The sequence below is a fragment of the Lissotriton helveticus genome, chromosome 10 (genome assembly GCF_964261635.1).
Source record: "Lissotriton helveticus chromosome 10, aLisHel1.1, whole genome shotgun sequence".
Lineage (NCBI taxonomy): Eukaryota > Metazoa > Chordata > Amphibia > Caudata > Salamandridae > Lissotriton > Lissotriton helveticus.
The window spans coordinates 362,177,281-362,203,058 of NC_136071.1; the positions used below are offsets into that span (position 1 = coordinate 362,177,281).

The 25,778-nt window shown below is 45.6% G+C and overlaps 1 protein-coding gene across 1 annotated transcript in view; it reads left to right on the forward strand.

The window, feature by feature from the left end:
- Positions 1-25,778, forward strand: part of LOC144784018 (SCO-spondin-like) — a 1,726,865-nt gene that overhangs the window by 652,118 nt on the left and 1,048,969 nt on the right. The window contains exons 53-54 of the mRNA XM_078662721.1: positions 23,433-23,591; positions 24,857-25,342. Of these exons, the coding sequence (XP_078518847.1) occupies positions 23,433-23,591; positions 24,857-25,342 (645 nt within the window). The remainder of the gene's footprint in view (positions 1-23,432; positions 23,592-24,856; positions 25,343-25,778) is intronic.

The following is a 25,778-nucleotide window of genomic DNA, read 5'->3' on the forward strand; positions in this document are numbered from 1 at the left end:
CTTAATCTCCCAGTGCCGAACAAAAAGTAATGTGTAAATTTGTAACGTAACTGGTGCTCATGTGAAGCGCTATGATACCTTTGGTTCTAGTTTGCGCTATAAAACTTCACACAAAAAGAAAATGACACAGTTTCCCTTGAAAAGTACATTCCCCAGGGCCCAGCCTGAAGAACATCACTGCTGTTCAAGACGAGCTGGCATATTATTGCAGCCATACAGGAAGATGATGGGTACTGGGCAGCATGTGTGAGCCTTGGCTCCTGGCCAATAGGTGGGAATGTATTAAATAGGTAGGGCCATGACATGCCACATTACTGACATGTGGGCTGTATGTTAAGAAGACTCACAGACACAACAGTGAGACAACAAAATAAAGCACACGCCACAATAGTGACACAACACAAGGCGGGAAAGAGGAGGCCACTGCTTGTCGGAATGGGAAAGAAAAGAGGCCCGGGCACAAAATTAGAAGTGCACGTCTGAGGCTTAATCCTATCCTGTGGGGAAAGTGTAGGTGTGTAAAGACATGAGATGGTGAGAAAAGGTGTTAGGACAGGCTCTACTACTGAACACACATGAGCAATAGAAGAATGCAACAATTGTCCCATGAGACTCACTTATCACTGTACATCTCATACTTTCGAGGTACACATCGTCGTAATGGAATCATTGATCTCTTATCAAATAATTCCAAAAATGAGAACAGAACAATTCTCTATTAGTTTCCACAAATAACTAACTTACTTTGTAGAAACACAGTGCAATATGTAATGATAATGCAGATGACACACTGCTCAAACGGTGGACATATACAAAAATGACACTGTACAAAGGCCCACATTGTTTGTAAGATGATCTGAAACAAATATGATAATTAGATAGTAAATTAAATAGCGCGACACACAAGGACACTTTCAGTTTTCATGGCTCTTTTCTTTCCATTTCTTTTTTTTCATTTAAGGTACAGGGAGATTAAGTGATTTGCCCAGAATTACAGGATGTCGGAAAGTAGAAAGGTGCATGTGCCCAGCCCGGATAGAAGCCTGCGTGTGACTCATGAGTAGGCCTCTCTGCAGCAGGTGCTCGGGCCACTAACATTCGCATTGACTTCAATGCCCATTTCGGAGAGCTTGGTCAGCCCCTGCTACTAGAGCCCGACATTGAGGGTACACAGCTCTTCGGTGCCCTCCCAATAAACGAGAGAAAGTCTGCCGCTATCAAAGCTCTTCCATTTCTGCCCACTGCTCTGACACCCGTTTCAAGGAGCAGGGGGAATGTTGTTGAAGCGAGTGAGGGAGCGGAAGCACAGGATTATGAAGTCGGTCGGACAATCTCATATATTCGTACAGCCAGCGTCTCATCTCCGGCCTGAACAAACACAAACACATCCCTAGGACAGGTTCTGTGACCTTAGATCCTCGGAGTGCAGGAGGGTGGATTACATAGGTTTGTGAGGCTGAGTGAAGTGGCAGGATTTGTGCATATGTATTGCTTTGATAGTTTGCTGTATTACCCAGTCCCGGAATGTTGTGAAGATTAGAAGGTAACACAGGGAGACAGCCTCACGTCGTCGCTAACAGAGATTCGCTGTGGGGCTGGGCTGGGCTCACCTAGGTAGGGTCGGCCTATAGGTGGCTGGAACGCACGGTGCCAGTCACAGCCCCGGATCTCCAAGTACAGGCACAAAACCACAATGCATATGACCGTACAGATCTGCTAGCTAAGTTACCTGAATAGTGCATACTGGTGTGTCTTAGCCACGGTACATGAGAGGACTTTGAAAGAAGATGACCAACCGTTTCTCTGTCCCTCATTAAAGGACCCTGCATGCTGGACGGAGGCTTACACACGACGGCATGCACTATTGCAGGGCTTTAGCAGGCCTGGCCTTTATGTCGTGTTTCCAGGCCCCATGCCGGACGTGCGCCCATGTCTTACCTGCTGCTCTGGGTTCGAGGGAAATTAGGTGGCAGGCTGTGCTGCTGAAAAAAGGCAGATGGCGCGGATCACAGCAGTTTTTGCGCAGCTTGCGCGACCAGCAATCCACCTCCTCTGCCCTGCCCTGCCCTGCTGCAGCTACGACGCACCCTGCCTTCGCACTCATGACACGCAGTACGGTGCTAGTGAGGGAAAGGCAGGGGGCGCATAGGCCGGTCACGAGACACTCACATGATCATCAGCAACAACGTCATCCTCGTCGGCCTGCCCCGCCCCAGCTAAGCTCAAAGCCAATCTGAGCAGCTGGTTTGGGTGAAGGCAGGCAAGGTGCCTCAATACTGCTAAAAGAGCCCAAACAATCCCAACAACACTGAAGGGCTACTAAATTGAGCAGGAAGCAGCGCGAGCTACTCAGAGGGTCTCTGCGAGCTACCGGTAGCTCGCGATCGACCGGTTGGAGACACCTGGTCTAGGTCCTGCGTTTGCTACTCCTCGGGATAATCCTTCCCTCAGTATACTTTACTGGAACATCGCAGGCCTGCGTTCAAAGGTGGCGAATGACATTTGGCTTACCTTTGTCCGCAAGTTAAACATATTCTGCCTTCAAGAAACGTGGGCCACATCCGAGATACACATACAGGGCTATAAAACTTATTTTCCTCCAGCAATATCGTCGTAGAGCTAAAGGAGGTCTGACTATCTTTATTTCTAATCTCTTGGGGATAAAGAAAACCATTCCCATTAAACTGGAACCTAATTTTCAGATAGTAAGTCTGCATCTGAGCAATACTGACACTCTTTTATTGGTCAATTTTTATAACAATTTACAACAGGGCGAGTTAATAACAGTAATTAAATACATTTTCCTCTCCCTGCAAGAAATAATCAATAAGGGCATAAAGACATGGCAATTACTTGGGGTGGTGATTTTAATCAAACACTATGCAGGAACAGCGACAATCTAGCCTGTGGTCTGATGGATGAGAATAAGAACCTGATAACACATTTCCCACATACCACAATTGGGAACTGCTTGAACGAAACCTTTCTCGGCCTGGACCTAGGATTGGCAAACAAGATGATGAATTCTTCAGTCCCCATTATTCCTACTTTTAACGGTAGAGGAAGGCCTAGTATTATTGACTTTATCTTTATTTCCTGTAAAGCTGGATCTCGAGTTTTGAAATTCAAGACTCATGATAACGCCATGAGTGATCACTACCCTAATAGTATCACACTATTGCTCCCAAAGAAGGTAGGCAGGCGAAACACTCTGAGGACCCTTGGGCAAAACACCTTGATGCTAGACATGCTCAATGGTTTTTCGCTCAAATGGGACAAAGTGGACCCATTAGTCATCACAGCAAATGTAGTTAAAAACTCGCTAAGGCGATTATAAAGTGCCTCGATATCACCAGCTCTAATAAGTTATGATCAATTTTGCGACCATAACAAAAACAATAAAGGAAGCCCTCTTTGTCGAATTAAAAAACAGAAAGCCTAAAACCAAAGGATGGTTTAACAGTAGCTGTACCAAAGCATATTCAAACTTAAAAGTAGCATTACATAAAACAGTAAGGGATACTCAGGAAATCGCCACTCTAAAAAGAGAGTACAATCAGGTTATAAGATCAAGGAAAAACGAACTGAAAAAAGAATTAGGGAACCAACTCCACAAAAGTTGTACCATAAGGGATAGTGCTGCCTTTTGGGCAGTTATCAAATCTTCTTTCCTATCAGAATCCAAAGATAACCCTAAAATTGAGGTGGGGATAGATGAGCAAATATGGGTCGAACATTTTTCTCGGATATTTGGCATCCCCCCAAAGGAGCAGGAAGCTCACAACGCACAGGAACAGTTCAATATTGAATTTAACACATCCCCATTTCCTATAGCCCTAGACATAACGTATGGGGAAGTAGAGTTTGCTTTGCTGGCTAGCAAAAAAAGGAAAGGCGCCAGGCCCTGACGGGAAGCCAATCGACTTCTTTAAATTTAATCTCGATTTATGGACCCCAATTCTGACCAGAGTCCTACAAGCATCATGTGCTGTAGGGCTGGTAGACTCATGGTCAGAATCTATTCTTGGCCCTATTTTTAAAAAAGGGGATCGCCAACTGCCCTCCTGTTACCGTCCCATCTCTTTGCTGGATTCCCTGGGGAAAGTAGCGGGTCGAGTCGTTCTCGAGCGACTCCAGCAATGGCGGACAAAAAAAAGATTATATCAGATTTCCAATTTGGGTTCCGAGAAGGACTTGGCACCATTGAGCAAGTTCTTAACCTGTCCCTTTTGATGGGCAAGTATGCAAATGCCAAGGGCGGGGCACTATACATGGCATATGTTGATTTATCAGCAGCTTTCGACTGCGTCAGCCATTCTAAACTATGTGTAACTCTAGTGGAAATGGGGGTCGAGCAGTCTCTTGTAAATTTCCTGCATGAATTATATTCCGACGCTACAGCAAGAGTGAGATACGGAGTAGGGGGAGAATTAACAGTGTCATTCGGGGTAGAGAGAGGGGTCAGGCAGGGCTGTGTCCTGGCCCCCTTTCTTTTTACACTATACACCTATGACTTGGAACAGGACCTGGTAAAAGGGTGCCACGACCTGCCTTTTATTAACAACCACCCAATACCGGCCTTGCTCTACGCCGATGACGCTGTGATTTTAGCTCGTACCCCCTTGGAACTACAACGTGCTCCTGTGGCCCATCTGGACCTGAAAATCAATATTAAAAAAACTAATGTTATGTCCATAGGTTCCAGAACTAAGAAGACAAAGGCTATTTTCATTGACAAAGTAAAACTCGAGAGCACAAATACGTACTCGTACCTAGGCATCGTAATAGACAATAAATGCTCCTGGAGGCAGGCCATTGAGTCGAGGAAACTACTTTTTATGAGGGCAACAGTTGCGTTAGTCAACTTCTCACGACCACTGGGAAGAAGGCCCCCCCTCTGAACTCATTGAGATATATAAGGCTAAATGTATTACAATCACAACTTACCGGGCTGGAGTGTGGGGCAAAGGAAAGGTGGACGCTTTACAAAAGGTTGAAAATTGTTTTTTAAGGTTTCTCCTTGAAGTACTGCAAGGTACTGCGACCTACTCATGCCATTTGGAACTGGGTCTGTCGTATTTGATAGACATAGTTAAAATCCAACCACTTCTTTTCTGTCACCTTAACTGGTCGTCAGATAAAACCATCTTTTGTCAAGGGTTTATTCAGGACTGTATCTGTCTGAAGAATGTACATAAGATTGGATGGATAGCCTATATTAAAAACTTTCTGTACGATCTAGGTATGGCAAAATACTACCACTCTCCCATCCTAATCTCAGAACTCTCCAGAAAAGTGTTCAAAAAACAATGTTTGACTGACTCACGAGGCCAGGAAAACATCATTCCAACATATATTAACAATTCATACAACTTTGAACATGCAACCCTACCTAACTTTTAACCTGTCCAGCTACGAAAAACTTCTATTAACACGGTTCAGTCTGGATATTTTTCACCGTTTAGTCACCTTACCAAAAACAAACGACTGGTCTAAGATTTTACAAACCTGCCCTTGTGATGACGTTTCTTCCCAATCTACAATCCATACGACCCTATTCTGCAAGTTTTATAGCGAACCAAGAAAACTCTGGGTAGTTCGGATTCTAAAAATCATGGGTCTTCGAAGGTGTCGTCCCGCATTTCTCTCTCTCCAATTTCTGGATGAGGAGTGTATTGCAAGGGCGTAATTCCTGAAGTTTGCTGTTAGAAACAGACCAAATTTAGATTAAGGTTGTGAAAACTATATTTTAAAATTACATCTGTTTTTATTCGCTGTGTAGCTCAAGATGGTTTAGCTGTTTTTAACGGATTGTATGTCTGTATTTTTACAACCTGTCACAACAGAAAATACATTTTTATGTATTTTATTAGAAGTATACACATTTTAGATTATTTTCCTTTTGTAAAATTTCAAATGTACTTTTATGGTTTTTCTAATTGATGAAAGCCGAATAAAGGATTATTTGTTTTAATTTGATTTGATATAGCCATACCATATATTCTTAAGTGTATTATATTCCTCGCAGTTAATGCTAACTTTGGTTTGGCTTTGTCAAAACATGTCGTGTTTGGTGTCAAACACTTTAGAATACTACTCCCCGCCAGTTCTGGTGGCGGCGGTAGCATTCCACCCTTCTAGAGGGAGAAGACATGTACACACTGGTATACCCGGTTAAAGTTTAAAAGAGCCTCAGCATCACAAAATGGATGCTGCTGCCACAGACAAGAGTCTGACCTTCTGCTGCTGGGCGAAACTCCGGCAGGGGAGGCCTGGACAATAGGTTTCCTGCCCAGGGAGGTGCTAGCACCTCCCCAGACAGACTTTAGTGTATTGGGGCATGGTGGGCTGCATTCAGTGAATGCTTTCCAGACACTTCCTGGGGCACACAAGGTGCTCCATGCATTTCCCAGTTCAAACCGGTTGCTGGGGCACTCAGCCCCAGCTCTGGCGCTAAACTGGACTAAGGGGAAGGGGTGGAACCACCCCCTCCGCAGGTCCTCCCATAGGTGGGACCCTAGAGTTAGTCCATCCCCTAAACTTGGTATAAGTATAGGAACACAGTCCCTAGGATTTTAGATTACCCTGGACCTTTGATATTCCATATCTACTGGAAGATGGAAGAATCTCCCTTGAGGTCAAGCAGTGACCTCCCTGTTCAAACAGGCACCAAGAGGCATCTTTGCCGGTCTGCATTTTAGAGGCTCCCGCCAGATTCCGAAGAATCTGTGATGCAGGACATGGACTTCCAGACATCTTTGAAGCTGACATGAGTTCCCAGCAGAGCTGAGACCTATAGCTGATACGAGAGACGTGGGACCGGAACTCTTGGACATCCTGCATTTTTGAGACTGCACCTACTTCCCGAAGTTTCCCGAAGTTTTGCATTGGGGTATTTGAAGCCCCTGCCCGAGCACCTTTTTGCATGAAAGATCAGAGGCCTACACTCCACGAGTGTTCAGTGGGCCTGTTCTTTGCATTTCCGCTCGAGGCTCCTCTGCAATCTCTAGTCCGTTGGCTAGTGGGTCCCCACAAAGGATAATCCTTTGTTTCTTGAGCTTTCATGATTGCTCCAGATGTGCTCTGACTCCTCTCAAAAGAGTGAGTCCCTCAGACCTTGCTGGTCTGCACCGAAGCCAACTTGTCATCTTGCGTGGGTTGCTGTTGCCAAGGCTTTTTTGGGTCCAATCCGGATTCCGACGCTGCAGCACTCGACATCCTTTGTGGGACAGCTCGAATCCAGCTCCTGGTCATCGTCAATGCCTCCTGGTCCTCGTGGCTGAAGAGTCAAGCTTCACCTACTTCATCCTAAGCACCCAACATCGGCTGGCATCTTCCTGTCGCCATCTTGGTCACTGGCTAGTGACCCAGACTCCTTCCCTTCTGCTTTCAGGTTCTTCACATCTCCGATCCACCCTTGGATCCACCCGGACACATTTCCACTGGTCGCCTGCAGCATTTCTTCGCAGCTCTCCATTGGAATCGACCACGATTACGACACCAAAAGACACCTATGCACCCGGCTTCCCTGGGTGAGGGAACACAAGTACTCTGGTCCTCCCGTGGGTCTTGACTCTCAAAGTGTGTAAGTCTAAAAGGGTTCCATCGTAGTTCACTCCTAAGTGTCCGTAATCTTTAAAATTGTAACTTGTTCGTTTCCCAAAGAAAGTCAATGGTGATTCGCGGCTGTGTTTAGACACTGCACGGGTCCCCCGTGGGTCTTCTGAGTCCCTACCTTGGGTGGTTCCTGGTAGCCCCACCGGTTCTACAGGCCCTAGGCCTGACTTCTATCCCTCACGTGGTTCTTATACCACTATTTTAGTATATGGTTTGTGAGGCCCCTAGGGCAAAACGTATACTGTGCAACGTATTGTATGCTAATTAAGTTCCTTGTATTGTACTTTGGCCTCTAGCCTCATAAAGAGACTAGAGGGGTTGTGTTTAGAATAAATACGTATATTTTATATAGCTACTTTGTGTGATGTACTTTCATTTGATAATTCAAGAGATTATAGACTGGTAAAACAAGTTGCTTTACATTCCTTCAAGACTTAGCGTGAAGGCTGCTCTCCACAGCTACCACTAGTATAGCTTTAGATAAAGGTTGTCTTAAACCTACCATCCATAAGGGTCATTTGGACTGGTGCAAGGTGCCCACTAGAATAGTGGACATCATATGCCAGGCCAACTTCTCACAGTGGCTGCCTATTTTCAACCTCTGCATACTTTATACTAACAGATATTGACAGTGAGCCCCCAGGGTGCAAGGCAGCCAAAGAGACAAAACGTCAGCATTTCAGAGTGTGAGTGGGAATGAATGCTTATACATTTGTGCTGAAAATTTACTTGAAATTTGAAAAACACTCAACCGAACTTTGTATCAGCTGTGGTGAATCCCCTATCACAGTAACTGCTAAAAAAGAGTTGTTTTCAACAAATGCTTTTTTCTCAGCTGATAATGTGGCATCAGCCTTCAGCAGCTAATCCCTGCCTTGGGATTACATATAGAGGCTGCGCTGTGCCCCTGCAGCCCTCTTGCCCCCCGAGATTTGTGATCTGCCCTTTCAGAGTGATCCTAGCTTGCCAATGCGGCTGTGTACATAACTTAGCAGCCTCCTCGAAGTTCCCTCAAAGGACTGGGAAGGGAAGTACCTCACCAAGGTCATAAATGTTTCACGCTGAGGGCAAGAGCAAAAATTAGAGAGCCCGATATGGACCCGTCTCAGCACCTGGTTTTGAGAACTGCCAATGTTGAGCACCGACAGGACTCGACCCACTTAAAGCCCTGGGTGGAGGTATGAAATATCGAGAAGGGAATATCGACTGACCACAATATCATAGCCAATGAATTGAGACCAAAATATCGATAGGTAAGTATATATAGGTAAGTTTACGTTTATTAGATTTAACTCTTACATATATGTACCTTGACAATACATTTATATCATAAAGGTACATAGATGTCAAGTTAAGAATAGCCTGCAATGTTTTATCAAATAATTTTTTCCAACTCGATATTTCGGACTATGACCCTTTCTTTGGAAAATATACGGTGTATTTTATCTTCATTTCTTGGTCTGGTGATTATTATAGTATCAGTTCAAACAGCAATCAGGTGCATCCATGTTGCTTCTGATTGCTGGACATTGTAGTCAGCCCTGCAAGCCTGTTAGGGAAACATACAAATGAATCTTTAGGAAACGTTTTCCTTGTGTTTGACATAGCTCTGAGGAAGAGGCCATTTAAGCCAACTTAATAGGCTGCTTGGCGCACAGCGGGACGCGTGCGGGACGCCGAGCGAAGCCCGGGCAAAGGGCGGGCAGTCTGTGGCAGTCAGGGGTTGTCTAGGGCTGGGCTGGGCCACCCCCCTGTGACTTGTTACCCGGATATCGCCGGTGAAATCACAAACTCTAGCGTGAGTATATGCTCTTCCCCTGTTTCCTGGACTAATGACAACCCGCTCAGGGAAGAATTTAAGGGGAGGAAGTGGAGGGTGCTCAATCGGCGCAATAGGCACTATGGATAAATTCATAACCCGGGTTGCTGCCGTTATCGAGAAGGAGATCGTCATGACGGAGCGGCCGCTTTCTTTGGACCTAAACCCGTCGAAGAGATCATCCCTGGGCTCCATAGCTCGTGCTGTTTCCCCCATGAGCTCCCCTGCCCAACCGCTAACCCCTCCTCATATACATGAGGAACCTCGGCTTGTTTCACTAAGGGCCAGCATCGATAGACTGGAAAACTTGGCTGCATCGTCTACTCTCCACCCTGAGGCTGCCGGCTCTGAGGCACCGCTCCCCATAACATCAAGCCCTGTTGTTCCTCCAGCTTCAGCAAGAGAACCGGGGTCCTCGGACATACTAATGCCGGACCCCAGGATTCTGACCACAGGGAAAACAAAAAGGAAAAGGACTGTCAGCCCATTTAAAAAGAGCTCCATGAAATGGTACAGGAAACTGCGGAAACGGGGTCTGAAGGGCTCATTCTCTAAGCACCAAACTAACACCCCTTTTGTATTTAAGGGGGCAGGCTCCATTGCTGCTAACGCCAGTGCCATTCCCTCTTCTGCCCCGCAGTCCTTGCCTCTCTGTGCCCCGGTTACTTTCGTCCAGATGGAGGGGCTGCTGAAATCTCTCTTGGTCCCGATTGTTGATAAAGTAGCAGGGATGGGAGAAAGGCTAGACAGGCTCGAAAAATCGACCCTGGACAGCTTTTTCTCGCTGAAAGCTCTGATTAAACTACACTTCAAGACAAGGGAGGAGGGGCAGGGAGGGAGCACCCTCAACAGTTCCACCCCGGTGTCTCAGCTTCCAGATACAGCACTTGCGACCAATGTAACAACATCGCAGCCGGTCGACATTGCACCTGCTGAGCCACGGAGGGCTCCTTCTCCTGTGGGTAGCACTGGTCAAGCAGTGCGAGCTGCCCCACGTATCTTGAAGCACCCCAAAGCATCGGGTCGGGCAGAGCTGCCGGGGAGGAACGATCAAGTAACAACTAAGGGAACTCCTACAGGGTCGGGCGAAAGTAAAACCACCCCGTATGCCCATACTATTACAACCTCACACGCTAGCAATCCCCCAATCCGATCGCAAATCCCAACATCTAAGGTTGTCTATAAAGGCGTACTGTCTAAAACTTCCCCCAAACCTCCTCCAGTCAACTTGCCACCAGATTGCCACCCGTATGTTGCCGTCCTGATTAACGTACCCACACTAAAGGCTGGCACCAATGAATCCCCCCAGGCATTAATAAATAAACTATGCACTGGCTCGAATCCAACAAACCCCTAGCTAGGGGCCTTGATGGCCATATCATAGGAGCAAGAAGGGTGAACTGGGTGGGCTATGGTAAAAAAAAGTGGAAGGTGAATGTGTGGTGGTTAACTTTAGAGACAGTAGAGTAGCACAATCCATTTGCGACTCAAATCCTAATCTTGGGGGGCAGGGAATCAGCTTAGTGGATTTAACTTTCTTCTATCCAAGAATAACCCCACTTCTGACTGGTCGAGACTTTGGGTCAGGGCAAAACAACAGCCTTAACTACTATGATTTCCCTACCAAACCTCGGTTCTATCCTCAGGCAGCTTGGCAACCAACTGGGCGGAGCCCTCTGGGATACTGAAACGAACCAAATCCTGTGGAGTTGGTCGGAGACGACATTGCTGCGGGAGACCCCCCACCCATGCATGAGAGAAGACAGGCTCGAGCCGAGCAAGAAGGGGTTAGTACTCTAGTGTTACAGGAACCTGTGGCGGGTGAGAACGAACCAACTTCCGGCGCTGCTACAGCTGTGACGGATCCAGTTCTTAGGATTTTCAGCTAGAACATCGCCGGAATTGATAGGAAGCTGGAGTTGCCCGAATGGAGTGCCCTCGTAGAGGGTTACTCCATCTGCATATTCCAAGAGACATGGGCCCTGGAGCCCCGTCACAAGGTGGGTTATTCGTCACACTTTATCCCCGCGGTCAAGCCCCTGGCAGGGAGGGGTCGCCCCTCGGGGGGGTCTCCTCATCTGGGTTGCAGCCTCTCTGGACTGCAGGGTGGAGGAGCATTTTACAAACTCCCCTGACATACTCAACATCATGCTGAAGGATTCCCGGGGTCGCATCCAGCTAGACATCTATAACGTCTATGCTAGAGGTACAAGGGGGGGAGTGCAATCAGACACCATAGCACTCCTGGAAGACTTGCTAAGAAAACGGCCAAGGAACTCGAGCACTATGGTGACGGGTGATTTTAACTGCACGTTCGAGCCCCTTGGTCGTGATGATGTGTTGGGTTTAGAGTAGGAGGATGCGAAAAGGGGGATCCCGGCCTTGGTCCTGCCCCCCATTAAGAAATGGACGCAAGTGGCCTTACAGATCAATGCACTAAATCTGGAATTTGACCTAAGGGCAGTAAACGGGAGGTCCAAATCGGATGTGCAGGGTGCACACACATATAACAGGCCCAATCATACATCGAGAATAGATTATATTCTTCTCGACGTATGTCTATGGAGTACCCTGAGTGATATGAAGATTATTGAGAGCATTGACAGTGACCATAATCTTCTGTCTCTCGATCTGATTCCAGGGTGGCTTAGGGATATGGATAGGTCCAAACGATCATTGAGGGCACCCATTACCCCGAGATTTACGGTATCTAGCTGTGAGAGACGGCTAAAATGGCCCAAGATCGCCTTGTCCAGCGAGAAACTTTCTACCATAGGGGTCCTGCTGGTCGAGGCCCAGAGCAAACTGATCCTATTGCCTAGTGCACCAAAGGAGGCCACGCAGGTCTTTTGTGCCCTAATTTGTGCACTGGGCAAACTCTTTGTTTTACCCAGCGGCGCCCGGAGTATGCCCAACAGGATAGATCCCTGGACAAAACAGGGCTGGTATACAACTAAATGCAGGCACAAGAAAACGGCCCTGATAGAGGCAGTTAAATCTAAGTCCCCAATTGCAGTCAGATTAGCCAGGAAAGACTATTCCCTGACCATAAAGGCGGCTAAAAATGAATGGGAGGCGAAGTTTTGGGAAGATCTTTTGACCGCAAGCAAGGGAAAGGACGCAAGGAGCTTTTGGAGTCTGATTAAGAATAAGAATAGGCCAGATGGGTCGCTTGTTCCTTGCAACATCCCCGCCCAGCTCTGGTATACTCACTTTGAGGCTCTTTACTCCCACACTGTAGCGGCTCTTAGTGATTCCTTTTCTCTTGTGAACGATCTAATGGTCAGTGATATGGATGACTTCAATGAGAGGGAGGTAGAAGCAGTAATTAAGTCTGTGGTCCCACTAAAAGCTGCGGGGCCTGTGGGATCCCCGGCGATTTGCTCCGTGCCAATCCCAAGGTATGGGGCAAACTGATTGCCACTTTACTAAACGCAATTATGAGGGGTGCATCAGTACCTGATTCCTGGAAGGGGGCGGAGGTTGTCCCGATCTACAAAAAGGGATGTCGGGACAGCCCCGCCAACTACAGGCCAATCAGCCTGATCGACTCCTCTCAAAAGGTGGCAGGGAAGGCAATTTTGGGGAGGATCCTCCAATGGGCTGAGGAGCACAAGATATTGTCAGACTTTCAGTAGGGCTTTCGCAAAGGCACGGGGACGATGGAACAAGCTTTTAGGTTGACCCTCCTGTACTGGAAGGTGGTGGTGCTGGGCAAGGGCAGTCTTTATCTGGCCTTTATTGACCTGAAGACTGCCTTTGACCTAGTACCAAGGGAGGAGCTTTGGAGGGTCCTGCAGGGGCTGGGACTACCCGCTTATATCCTGTCGCTTCTCGTCAAACTCCATTCAGATAACTATGCACAGGTGCGGTGGGGCAAGGATGGGGAGAAAACCAACAGAATCCCAGTCCAAAGGGGTGTCCGACAGGGTTGTGTGCTGGCCCCCACACTATTCTCATTCTATGTGAATGGTGTGGTTGAATATCTGCTCAAGGAACCAGCAGACGCCCCGTCCCTGGCGGGCACCCGGATACCAACCCTGCTCTTTGCTGACGACACCTTGCTCATCGCTAAAACACCGCAAGGTCTCCAGAAGCTCCTCAATCGTTTCCAGGAGTTCTGTTCCCTCAGGGGCCTTATAATTAACGTGGACAAGACTAAATTTCTATCCATGAACCCTCCAAAAAACCCTGGGCCACCCCCGCTCTTAAACTCTGTCACGCTAGAAAGGGTCCTCGAGTTCGATTACTTGGGGATTCGTTTTAGTAACTCTATGAGTTGGACCCCACACATTAATAAGATGTTACTTAATCACAAAAGGGTGACTGGCGCCATACTCAGGGAATATCGCTCTTCCTCTAAACATTGTATCTCCCCAGCAATAGACATTTACAAAGCCAGAGGGGTTCCATCGGCTCTGTATGGGGCGGAGCTGTGCGGCTCTACAAACTTGGAGGTACTGGGCAAAGCAGAAAATACATTTTTGAAAGATCTTTTGATGCTTCCAACAAGCACACCTACTGTCCCCGTCCTTCTAGATATGGGCTGTAAATCGATCATGGACCAGGCGCGATTGCGGCCTCTGCTTTTGTGGGCCCGTTTATGGAGGGTCCCGGAGCTAGCCTCCTACGCAGCTGGCCTCTCGGAAGTAATTGCAATGGAAGGATGGCATCGAATAAAATGGTTAAGAGACATTAAGAACCTTTTGGTGGAGTTGGGCTTGGAAGACTGCTGGGCCACCCGCTCTGCCCCTCCAAAAGCCACCCTGAAAAAGATATTTTGGGACTGGGTAACCAACAAACTCAACTGCAATCCCCGCCACTGCAACTCAACTGCTGCATTTCTACGAATTAAAGATGTAGTAGCATTTGAGCCTTACCTGGACTTAATTTCCATTCCCCTGGATAGGGCCCTCTATTTCAAACTTAGAGTGGGCACCTTACCTCTGGCTGACTTGGTGTCCAGGTGGAGATCCCCAACATCTCAGCCCTCATCTTCCTGTGCGGTGTGTCTGACAAGGGTAGAGACAGTGGCACACTTCCTCCTTGAATGTCCTGACTATCGTGTCCCAAGGAAGCGCTGGCTAGCACCTCTATGCAGGCTCCTTGGCACTAGACAACATTTGGTGGCCCTCCGCATTTTATTAACTGATACTTCCCCTTTTATTGTCTGCTCTGTCTCCAAATTCCTAAAATGGGCTTGGAAGATTCGAGCAAAAAGGCTTTCCATTTCAATTTAATCCTATTTTTAATTATTTATTGTATTCTTATCTGACTGTTTTAAGAATTTTAAGAATTATAATTGCATGTCATTTTTAATCCTTGAAATTGTATTTTGTAATGTATTGCTTTTAAGATATTCACGTATCGAAATAAAGCCTTTTCAATCAATCAATCATTTAAGCCAACAGTTGTGATGGACATTTTCAAAGAAGGATTTTATCTCTCTTCATTTATTTCATTGCACTTTGTTTTGCACAGCTTTGTGGCTAGTGGTTGGTGTTGCTGTATTTCACGAGGGAACATTTCAAGGAAAGGTCGTGGTAGGGAGGCAACATATGTGAGGGCTTGGGGGTTAGAGTGGTTGAAAAGATGAATATGGGTTCTTAAGATCTGATAATGGCTTGTTGAAGGAGTTGGTAGGAAACGTAGTAGGGGAGTGACGTAGGGGTTTATGACAATGTTTTTTTAAAAATTGTTTGTATTGAGGTTTTTTTCAAATAAATACAGCATCTAGCCCAACCACCCCACCCCACCCAGCACAGCTGGTGGCAATGTCATAAATATGTAACATAATTTATGCATAAATAATGACATCCATAAATACATTACATAGAAATCACATATGAAAAGATTTCATTCAGTGTGCTATTTACCGGACAAACCCTAATACCCCCATACAACCAAAGTACCCAATGCAATAGCAGCACATTTCTATTTCTTAGGACTCTGAGCCCCTTTCTTCTGACAGATTTCAATCTATTATGTCAGGGATGCCCATATTCTCAAACTTTTCCTCCGTGAACGGCTGCCCTTTCTTAAATAAACAGCTTGCTCTAACTTGTGTACTGCCAAAACCTGGACCAGCCTTTGTTGAAATCCCGACAGGTTATGATCTAATCATGTTGAAGCGATACACAACCTCAGGACAGCCATCAATATAAAAATCAAATCTTGCCCATCTTCTGTTACTTCCCCCCCAGATACTCCTAATAAAATCAGTGCATGTGATAAAAATACTTTCAATTTGAGCTCATCATAAAAAACCTAGGGATTTCATTTTTCAGATTTGAGAGCTCTCCACACAACACCAACATGTGAACAATATCCGCTCTGTGTAATGCACAATGAGGGCAGCACGCATCTTTGCCCAGTTCCCACTTAAGGATCTTATAAGGATTATGATAAAGAAAAAAACACTTTTTATAGTACTGTCCTTGTAATCTTGCAGAAACTAAGATAGATTGTGCAGTTACAAAGGATTTTCAAAAATTGTGTTTGTTAGCCTCACCTTCTCTTGCTATTACCGGAATGTTTGTCCAGATCATCTTTAATTACCATATTAAGAAGACTATAAATTGATCCAATTGACCATTCTTTTGGCTTCAATAATTTATCAACTACATCACTTCGTAAAATACCGGCTGGCCCCCACACTATTCATTGCAAAAAATCTTTCAATTTGTGGTATTTAAAAAAATCCCTTTGACCGACATTAACCCCTTCGCTGCGGGGGGTAAATCCCCCGCTGTGCTGGGGGGCGTGGGGGCATCCACAGCGCCCCCATGCTCATGACGAGCTCAGTTCGTCATGAGGCACGGCGCTCCTGTGCTCATGACGAGCTGAGCTCGTCACAGCTGCACCCGTTCCCATGGAACGCTCAGCACAACAGGGGAATTATCCCCGTGTGTGAGCGTTCCATGGCTCATGACGAGCTGAGCTCGTCATGAACACCGGAGCGCCGTGCCTCATGACGAGCCCAGCTCGTCATGAGCATGGAAGGTGTTAAATTAATTTTGAGATCTTCAAATGAGAACCTACCCAAGGGAGAAAATAAAGCCCATCCTACACAACCCACCCTTAATCCAGTTACACATATGTTGATCTCTAAAAATCTCAGGTAAATTCGTACATTTTCCCAGGAGCATGCATAAATTCTGTCTTCCGATCTGCAACCATCTGCGGATAGCAATACATACCGTAAAAACCCCTTGAAGTGTCTTAAAGCGTGCTTTTTTTATAGTAACTATATTCCAGCTGCTGCTATAGACAATCCCATGCCTCCTTCCCAATGAAAAGTTCATAGGTTCATGCCGGGAAGGCACACAGACTACCTTCCCACCATAAGGGTATTCTTACAGCAGAACAACACTATGTAACAAAATAGTAACCCAAAATTTCAGTTTCAAATGTGGTAATGTCCACCCTCCTGTCTCTGGTGGTAGCATAAGAAACTGGAGCGCCCTTCTGGGTCTAGGATAGGCCAAAATAAACACCGAAAATAGATCTTCCATTTTCTTAAGCCACTGAGTTAAGAATTCCAATTGAATAGCCCAGAGGAAATAAAGAATTATGGGGAAAAAGCTTCTTAACTACATTATATCTAACTACTAGGGATAGATGAACATTGTTTAATTTGCCCAGATCCTGTTAAGTCTTACTAATAAGTGGTTTGATATTATCCCTGACTATATTATCTAGTTTAGCCGTGATACTGACTCTAAAGTGAAGTACATTTTCCACTACACGATTAGCCGTCAACGTTATTTTCTCACTGATAACTATCTGAGTCTCATCTTTAACGCATATCGAGACAGTCTCCTAAGTTTTATTGCCTCATCTGCCACCACTTTAAGTGCCAATAAGGGGTCAGCGGTCACAATGGCGATATCTCTTGCACATGCCAATGTCTTCATGTCCAACCCTTGTGCTTGTTTGTATCAGTAGAATTGCAAAATTATTTTCCAGCCTACATACAAAGGGGCAATATGTATTGCAAAAATAAAGGGGCGGCATAACAACCTTGCCATGTCCCCAAGGAGATCGAAAACAGATCTGAGAGTGCCCATTCACAAGTACCCTGGCCAAAGGGTTCTTTTATAACATTTTGATCCTTTCTATTAGTGCACTCCATAAGTTATCCTTAAAAAAAATAGGGATCCAATTTATCACGTGAGTGCGATAATCTTTTTTCACAAGAAGAGCCCATTCAAAAATCCAAGATGTCACCTTAGGTTTAAGCCCTTTTCCCTTAATTTCTACTACAAAGGTATTATGATCTGATAAAATACGAGGGTATCTTTCTATTGTACAATCTTGGATTAGGGGATACAACACAAAAACATAGTCCAGCCGGGTGTGTGATTGTTGTGGTGCAGAAAAAAAGGTGTACGACTGATCTAAAGGCCTTTGAGTATTTCATAAGTCGAACAACCCATGATCTCTACAGAGACCCCTCAGGGCCTGGAAAACCTTAGGTTTCCTCCCGGAATAACCCCAGTCCACCTCCAAAAACCAGATCCCCAGTAGGTTAATATTGAAATCCACACATAAAATAACAGGCAGGAGACTCAGCATTGATTTCTTAGCTAACCACTCAAATAAGCCAGGAACATCCACAATACAACCATATATTGAACATAAAGTACAATTTTTCCCAATGCATGTCTAGCATTCAGAAATAACCCATCTACCGAATTTATCTGCCCATGTCTGAGTAAACTGCAGACTACCATTGTGTTCAAGAATTGCCACGCCACTCGTCCGGGCACTTTGTGTGATCCCTCGAATCAAACTGTATCCCAGGGAATTAACACATGTTCCTGTACTTCTTCAATATGGATATCTTGCATACAATGTTTGCTCCTAGCAATTGCAGTCCTAATGCTACTTTCCGTCTCGTCTTAAAATCATTGAGCCCACAGATATTGATAGTAGCTATACACAATTTACCCATTCCAAGTCTGCAAGAGAGCCCGGGAGCCTAGACTCCCACCCCAAAAAATCATTTTGTGCAGCAGAAAAATCCCAATGAGCCAGACTTTGTATTGTGCAAAAAATCTTCTCAGCCCACCAGCATGTGAGTCTCACTCCCCCTACTTGACCCCTCCCCTCCAGCCCACCAGACACACCCACACCAAAAAAAGAAAAACCAGGCCCCACCTTGAGCCTGAGTGAGGACCCCATAAGCTATCCCACTTCTGACCAACCCCGCCTCACATTCCCCAAAAAGGTCAACATTCGTAGCCACTATTACTCCCAACATGACCCCCACCCTTCCTCTGAATATCCAACATTAGCCCAAATGATGCCCCCCCTCTGGCTAAGGCGCCTAATCCATCCATCTTAACAGCCAACATGCTGGGAGCCCTTATCATATCAACCCCCATCTACTTCCCCTTTTTTTCATTTGGTGCTGATACCCAATCCACCTGAAATATCTTTTAAGTACGTCTGAGCCTGAATCTCAGATGTGAAACTACAGCTCTGCACCTGGAAAACAATCTTTAACCAGGCGGGATTCTATAAATAAACCTCAGGCCCCAATTTCTGGAATGGAGCAAAGAGCTTCCTTAATTGCCAATTCCATTCCACTGTCGCATGTGCAAAATTCAGGTTTAACTAAAAAAGATACCCCATCACAACCTCTTTTAGCTTGTGGGCACGCTAGATCATACAGAGTTTTTTGTGACAAGAAGTTTCCGAAATACACCAGATTTGGGCGAGGCAGCTCAGGTTCATTAGATGGTTGTTTTTTCAAGATCATTGGAAATCGGTATGCTTGTTGGACTTCCTTATCCCAGTCCCATAGTGTTTGGTCGGGAAATGCACCTTTCAAAATGGATACAAAATAGTTTCTAACATTTCTCTCCTCTGCCCCTTCAGGTACCCCCAGGAATCTTAAGTTTTTCTGACATTGCCTATTTTCTTGATCTTCATCTTTCACATGACATCAGTCAAAATCTTCTCCTGCGATGAGCCTTCAATGCGGACACTTAGGTTTCAAAACTTTCAGTACCACCTTCCACCATAGCAATTATCTCTGCAATGTCAGAACAAGTTTTGTTGATTTTTCTAACTGCACCCTGAGGTTTTTGGGAGGCAAGGAGAGCCCGCCGGTTGTCATTCTTAACTCCCTCCTGAAAATGCTTTATTGACTTTAGGATCATTGCAAATGTGGATTCCACGGTGTTAGCGGCTCCTATCGCACCCATTTCTACCTTTTTGCTAGCTTTAGCCATTTCTTTCTCACTTTTTTCCTCACTAGGAAACAATAACTTTGTGGCAGACTAATACCATCTAATTCCCCCATGCTACCTCTATCGGTCTCTTCTCGCTAGTTTCTTTTCTTCTTCTTTCCCCTTTTGGAGAGTGATTTTCTTTGTTGGGTCAAACATGTCGAATCTTCCTAGTCCACTACTACTACTCCACTTAGAAGCCCCTTCCCCACTTGTCGCTGAGAAGCTAGCATCCTAGACATCTGACTCGTCTGTTTGAGAATACAAATTCTCCATGACATCTGGGGACACAGCCAACTCATTTGTTGCCTTCTCCTCTGGATCTTTGGAGGCTTTGTTTGGTTGGATGCTGGAAGCCCTGGGTGTTAGATTTCCCCCTTCCCCATTCTGCCATTATAGTCCCGGTTAAGGAGCTTGCCCCCTGTGCCACCTCCATAGTAGGACCTGCCACATCCTCTGCCCGGGAGCACTTCAAGCACTGTCACTTCATTCTGCTAGTGCCAAAGTCTGGAATTCTCTTCCCAATCTTCCCCTGTGTCTCTATTCTCAGCTGCCAAGGTATCGGTTTGTAGGTTATCTTGACCCTTAGATTCAATACAGGTGCCAAACACAGGCTGAACCTCCTTATCTACCTTATAACTGAAGGTTACCAGGCCGCCAGCCGCATGGGATGAGAATAAGTTTACAAGTAGGGGTTGGGACCCCCTAAGTCATGGACAGCCTGCTGCAGTAATTTCCTTAATGATTCAGTTTTATCCTTACAGGCTCAACTGCCCTGTTTTTTTTTTCCAATGGTTTTGCCCTCTTCATCGACCTCAGGTAGGGGCTGGTTGACCATCAAAGCCGGAGCTGGAGCAGCCAAGGGTGCTGGTCATTGCTTGATAGTTGTACTGTCCTGCCCTGATTCCAACCGGAAAACTTTCAAAGTCAGCAGCAGTGGTGAAAAAACTTTACAGCCCACTGGGCCAGGAAGTGCTTCAGATCAACCGCTGCCGCCAATAGTAGCAGCCGACCCAGTATACTTCACCGATCACAGGTGGCACAGATCCTTCAGCCGCATACTCGATTATGGGAATGAAAAGAACAGTCTGTGACTCGTTCAAAGAGAAGTGAATTCAAACCTGTATGATCTGTGTTGTGTAAAGACTACAACACTAGTATTTAATCCTGTGTAGATACCGTTACGCTTATGCAATTACAATTATAATATTATTGCATATACTGAATTTAAGAAGAGCAAACAACAACAAGAGAGTGCCAGAGAAGCATGATTCATCTTACATGCATTTATTCTTAATGTTAGACTTAAATCTTAACTTCATACATTAAGTTAATAGTTTGCAAAAAGGAGAAGGGGTTGGGATGTGCTCGTGTGGTAATGGAGACCAGTATTGAAAAAGACCTGTCCGTACATAAACATGTTAATTACAATAAATCATATAATTCAATCATGCATCAATGCATCTTCAGAGTGTAGGGCGGGGAGACAGGTACAGGCCTCGAGTGGACAGAGGGCATCGACGTTTCGACTCGACTTGCGCAAGGAGGGGGTAGTTTGAGACCTCCGCTGCAAGTCATCTTCAGGACGGGTTGGGGCAGCCTGTATATAGGATGAAATGAATTACGATTCCTTCATGCAGGAGACAATGCATCTCACAGTCGTGTTTGCATGGAGTGCCGAGTTGAACGAATCGTGATTCATTTCACCCTATATACGGGCACACATTGTGGCCCACATCTGGGAGTCTATTGGTGTTTGCCGCATACAAGGGGATAGGAAGCTTCGGCTCCTGTGCAGTTGGCACTGCCACCATTATCAATTCCCTGGCCGTGTGACTGCGCACACCAGCCCACCGTGAATCTTGACACACCTGTGATGCTTGGATGGCACCAGGAATAGGTTGCCCCACCCCGTCCTGAAGAAGACTCGCAGCAGAGGTCTCAAACTACCCCCTCTTTGCTTTAGTCGAGTTGAAACGTCAACGCTCTCTGTCCACATGAGGCCTGTACCCAGCCGCGGTCGGTAGGGGAGTACCTGCTGGGGCGGTGACGTGGGGAGGGGGAGGGGCAGGGTGGGGGTTAGTAATGTATGGATAATGGAGGTTTGCAGGTAAGTAAACATTTAAATAAATCAAACGAATTTCGTTGCGCGCACTGAATTGCATTTGGGGATGCAGTGCGCGCAACGAAATTTGTTTGATTTATTTAAATGTTTACTTACCTGCAAATCTCCATTATCCATACATTACTAACCCCCACCCTGCCCCTCCCCCTCCCCACGTCACCACCCCGGCAGGTACTCCCCTACCGACCGTGGCTGCCTGTACCTGTCTCCCCGCCCTACACTCTGAAGATGTATTGATGCATGATTGAATTATATGATTTATTCTAATTAACATGTTTATGTACGGACAGGTCTCTCAATACTGGTCTCCATTACCAGCTGTTTGTTAAAACATTTGAACTGTTTTGCCTTAAAAACTGTGATCCTCACCGTTTCCAACCCAACACGAGCACATCCCAACCCCTTCTCCTTTTTGCAAACTATTAACTTAATGTATGAAATTAAGCTTTAAGTCTAACATTAAGAATAAATGCATGTAAGATGAATCATACTTCTCTGGTGCTCTATTGTTGTTGTTTGTTCTTCTTAAATTCAGTATATGCAATAATAATATAATTGTGATTGCATAAGCGTAACGGTATTTACACGGGATTAAATACCAGTGTTGTAGTCTTTACACAACAAAGATCATATAGGTTTGAATTCACTTCTCTCTGAAAGAGTCACAGACCATTCTTTTCATTCCCGCATTGTGCCCAGGTCCTGTGACGACTTTTTGGGTTACCCCATTATCAATAATGGGCATATTCGATTATGGCATTTTCCCTCCAGAGCTGTGACAGGGTCCACCCCACATGCTCAATCAATGCCGAACAGCAGGCTGGTGGAGCGCCAAGGTGCGGTGGGCAGTGCTGCAGTCTCACTCAGACACATCTAGCTCAGATTCCCTTCAAGGCATTTGTAGGTTGTAATGTGAAGGGGGCTACGTTGTTTTTAGTGGGAAAGTCATGTGAATAAAATTGGTATTATTACGTTTTCTGAATGTTAGAAGGATGGTTGGTATTTCAGTTAGACTTATCTAGGGCCCTAATCTGAGGTACTATCCAACATCTCAAATCATTGAAAGTTGAAGATTGTGGTCTTGATTTTCTGCTTGTCTGCCTGTTACCTGAATTCCGCACTTCTAGGCAATTCATATAATTCAGCTGTTAACGCAAAATACTTGGCTTGGTCTATTCACAAAGATATTTTGGAGTGTGTAAAGTAGGCTTGTTGCAGTACTCTTACATGCCTTTGTTAATTGGCACAAAACATATAAAACTGGAATAAAAATTGAATATTGACTAAATATTTGGATACAGTCTGTACAGATAGAACGGACTGTGCCCTCTTTGCACTTTTACTAGTAGGGAGTAGGATGTTTCAAACCCGATTCACAAAGGCATATAAGAGTACATAAAATAGCATAACTGTAACCTGAAATATTACTTCCAGTACTTGTAAATGCTTTTGTGAATGATTCCTACGTCTGGTTTGTGGTCTCCATCACTAGAGTAATACCCCATTAGAGTTAGCAAGAGACTGCCACATAATCATGCTGAGTACTGAATAAGTATTGTTGTTCCTTAAGGTACTTTTACATTTTTATTGACTTTTGCTCATCAACTCAATGTCACTTTTCTGTAATTCTAAGGCACTATTTCACCGGTGACAAAGCGTCCCTCTGATGTCACTGTAGGAGGGACTGTATTCCCGCCTGGCAGACTCCCTGGAACAGCCAATGAGAGCAGTGAAGCCAAGTCTGTGGACAAAACAGTTACTCTGATTAATCCTACAACGGTTGGAGAGGGAGGTGAGTGCTCTCTCGGCACATCTTTGATGCCTATCACTACAAGGTACCTCTGTATATTGGAATGGACATTTAGGGCCTCGAGTCACTTTTGTGTCGCTGGAGCATCACTTTTTTGACGCTCCGGTGGCGCAATGTGCCGCAGTAAATTTACAAAGCCACGCAAAGCCACTCTGCATGACTTTCTATATCCTTGTAAATATGTGCCCCTTTCACACAGAACAGTGTGTGAAAGGGGCGTTACATGGGTGTTGCAGTGGTGCTCCCACGCAATACCCATGGAATCTGAAGCATTTACTAAGTATCGTAACCTGGGAATTCATCAGAATCTAACATCACCTCAAGAGTAGCGTTAGAGAGGCGCAATGAGGATAAATATCCTGATTTCTATTTGTTTTTTCCTCTTTCTCTGTGTGCTGCAATCTGCAGCATGCATCGAAAGAGGAAAATGCCATTAGTGATTTTTTTTGTTGCATGTAGGTGTCCCTTTTTGCACAAAAACAAACATCCCTGCAGGGCCGGCTCCTTGCAAAAGGACGCAAGGGTGCCTGCGCTGGTGCATAGCAGCCAATTGTGTGCCAGCGCAGGGGAAAGCACAGGGATGCGTCGTATTGTTGTTAATACGACTCATCTCGGTGTTTGAAAATGACGCAGCACTGGGCAGCTAAATGGCTTGCGGCGCCTTGCTGCATCATTTTCTTGTCAGGGAATGTTCTAATTCCCTTTAGACTACTCATTCTATGTTTAGGGAAATAGGGACTTTAATACAATGGATGAGTGACAGGGGCTCTTTAGGAGGAGAAGATGAAAGTATGAGATAGGGGTTGAACCAGAAAACTTGCATGCCCCTCAGGGGTGTTGGGAAGCACTGCACAGAAATAAGGTGCTGCCTATTTGCCCTGTATATCTATTGACCATGTCAATTAGGCTCAGAGCCTGTGAGCATGGATTCTGAACTTGATGTTAAAGGAAAGGACGCTAGTCTGTCCATTGTGTTTTTATTGCCATTGGTGATAATTTTTAACACAGCACTGTCTTTATTTCTGACCAAAAGTAGTTAAAAAGTATGACTAAGGTGAGCCCCATTTAATAGCTAGGGTGCATCCTCCTTTTATGGTGTTTGAAGAATGTGGTTAGAAGCTTGTGCACCAACATACATTCATTCCTGCACCTCTTCTATTCTTACCTCCACATTCATTTAGCAAAGTTTTAGTTTGCTTTGGAAGGACTTTCATTTGTTAAATCATTTTGTGTTTTTTCCTCCACAGAAAAGGACATTTCTGTCCCAGGAGACACTGGAGAACCAGGACTCGGTCCAGCATCTAAACCCACAGGAACCCCGGGAATTGCATCAGCAAAGCCTGGGGATGAAGTACCAACAGGGCCTAAAATGGAAGTTACAGGGCAGCCAGGTGTACAGGAGGAAGTGGAAGTCAGCGGGAAGCCTGGCATCAGGATTCCAGGGACTCCCAAAGAAACTGCCAAATCAGGAGCTACTCTGCTTCCTGGAGGAGGTTCTTCTGGGAGCCCTGGTCTTGCAGGATTGTCTCCAGGATCTTCCTTAGGCTTTTGGACAACAACTCCCTCCGGAATAACTAAAAGGTTAGGAGGCACCACTCCTCAAATGGCCCGTGTCACATCAGCTTTTGGGGAAACAACAGTGGCTGACAGAAGCCATCGTATTACCGGAGTCCCTGGAATTTACACAGGCAGCTACCCATCTGGAATACCTGGACTTGCCACCCCTCTCACAGGTAATAAGCAATATTCAATTTGGGCTACATAGGGGTGAAGGGTAAGTCTGTTGCAAAATTGTTACAATGCTTAAAATAGCAACAAGACAACCAGGTTTTTTTAAACTTTAGTTATGAATTTTTAATTAAATAGACAACAATGACACCGCTGTGTGCGCATCACACAACAAGTTTTCCCAGCCCAAATCATCCAACATTGTACAGACAGGACAATCCATGCTGGGTATGCAGCCCTCGACCTCCCAAACCATCCCAATACAAGGACAGCAGCATCCCTGATTGGTTTACAGCCCCCCTACCAGTGCAGCAACCTGATCTCTTGTAATATGGTCAGTAGCTGGTGAAGGCAAAGTATACCCACTCTTCATAGCACCCACTGTATCCTCTACCCCTCCAGCAAAGCTATCCAGCAGTACCTGCATGTCTGCAAGTCTTC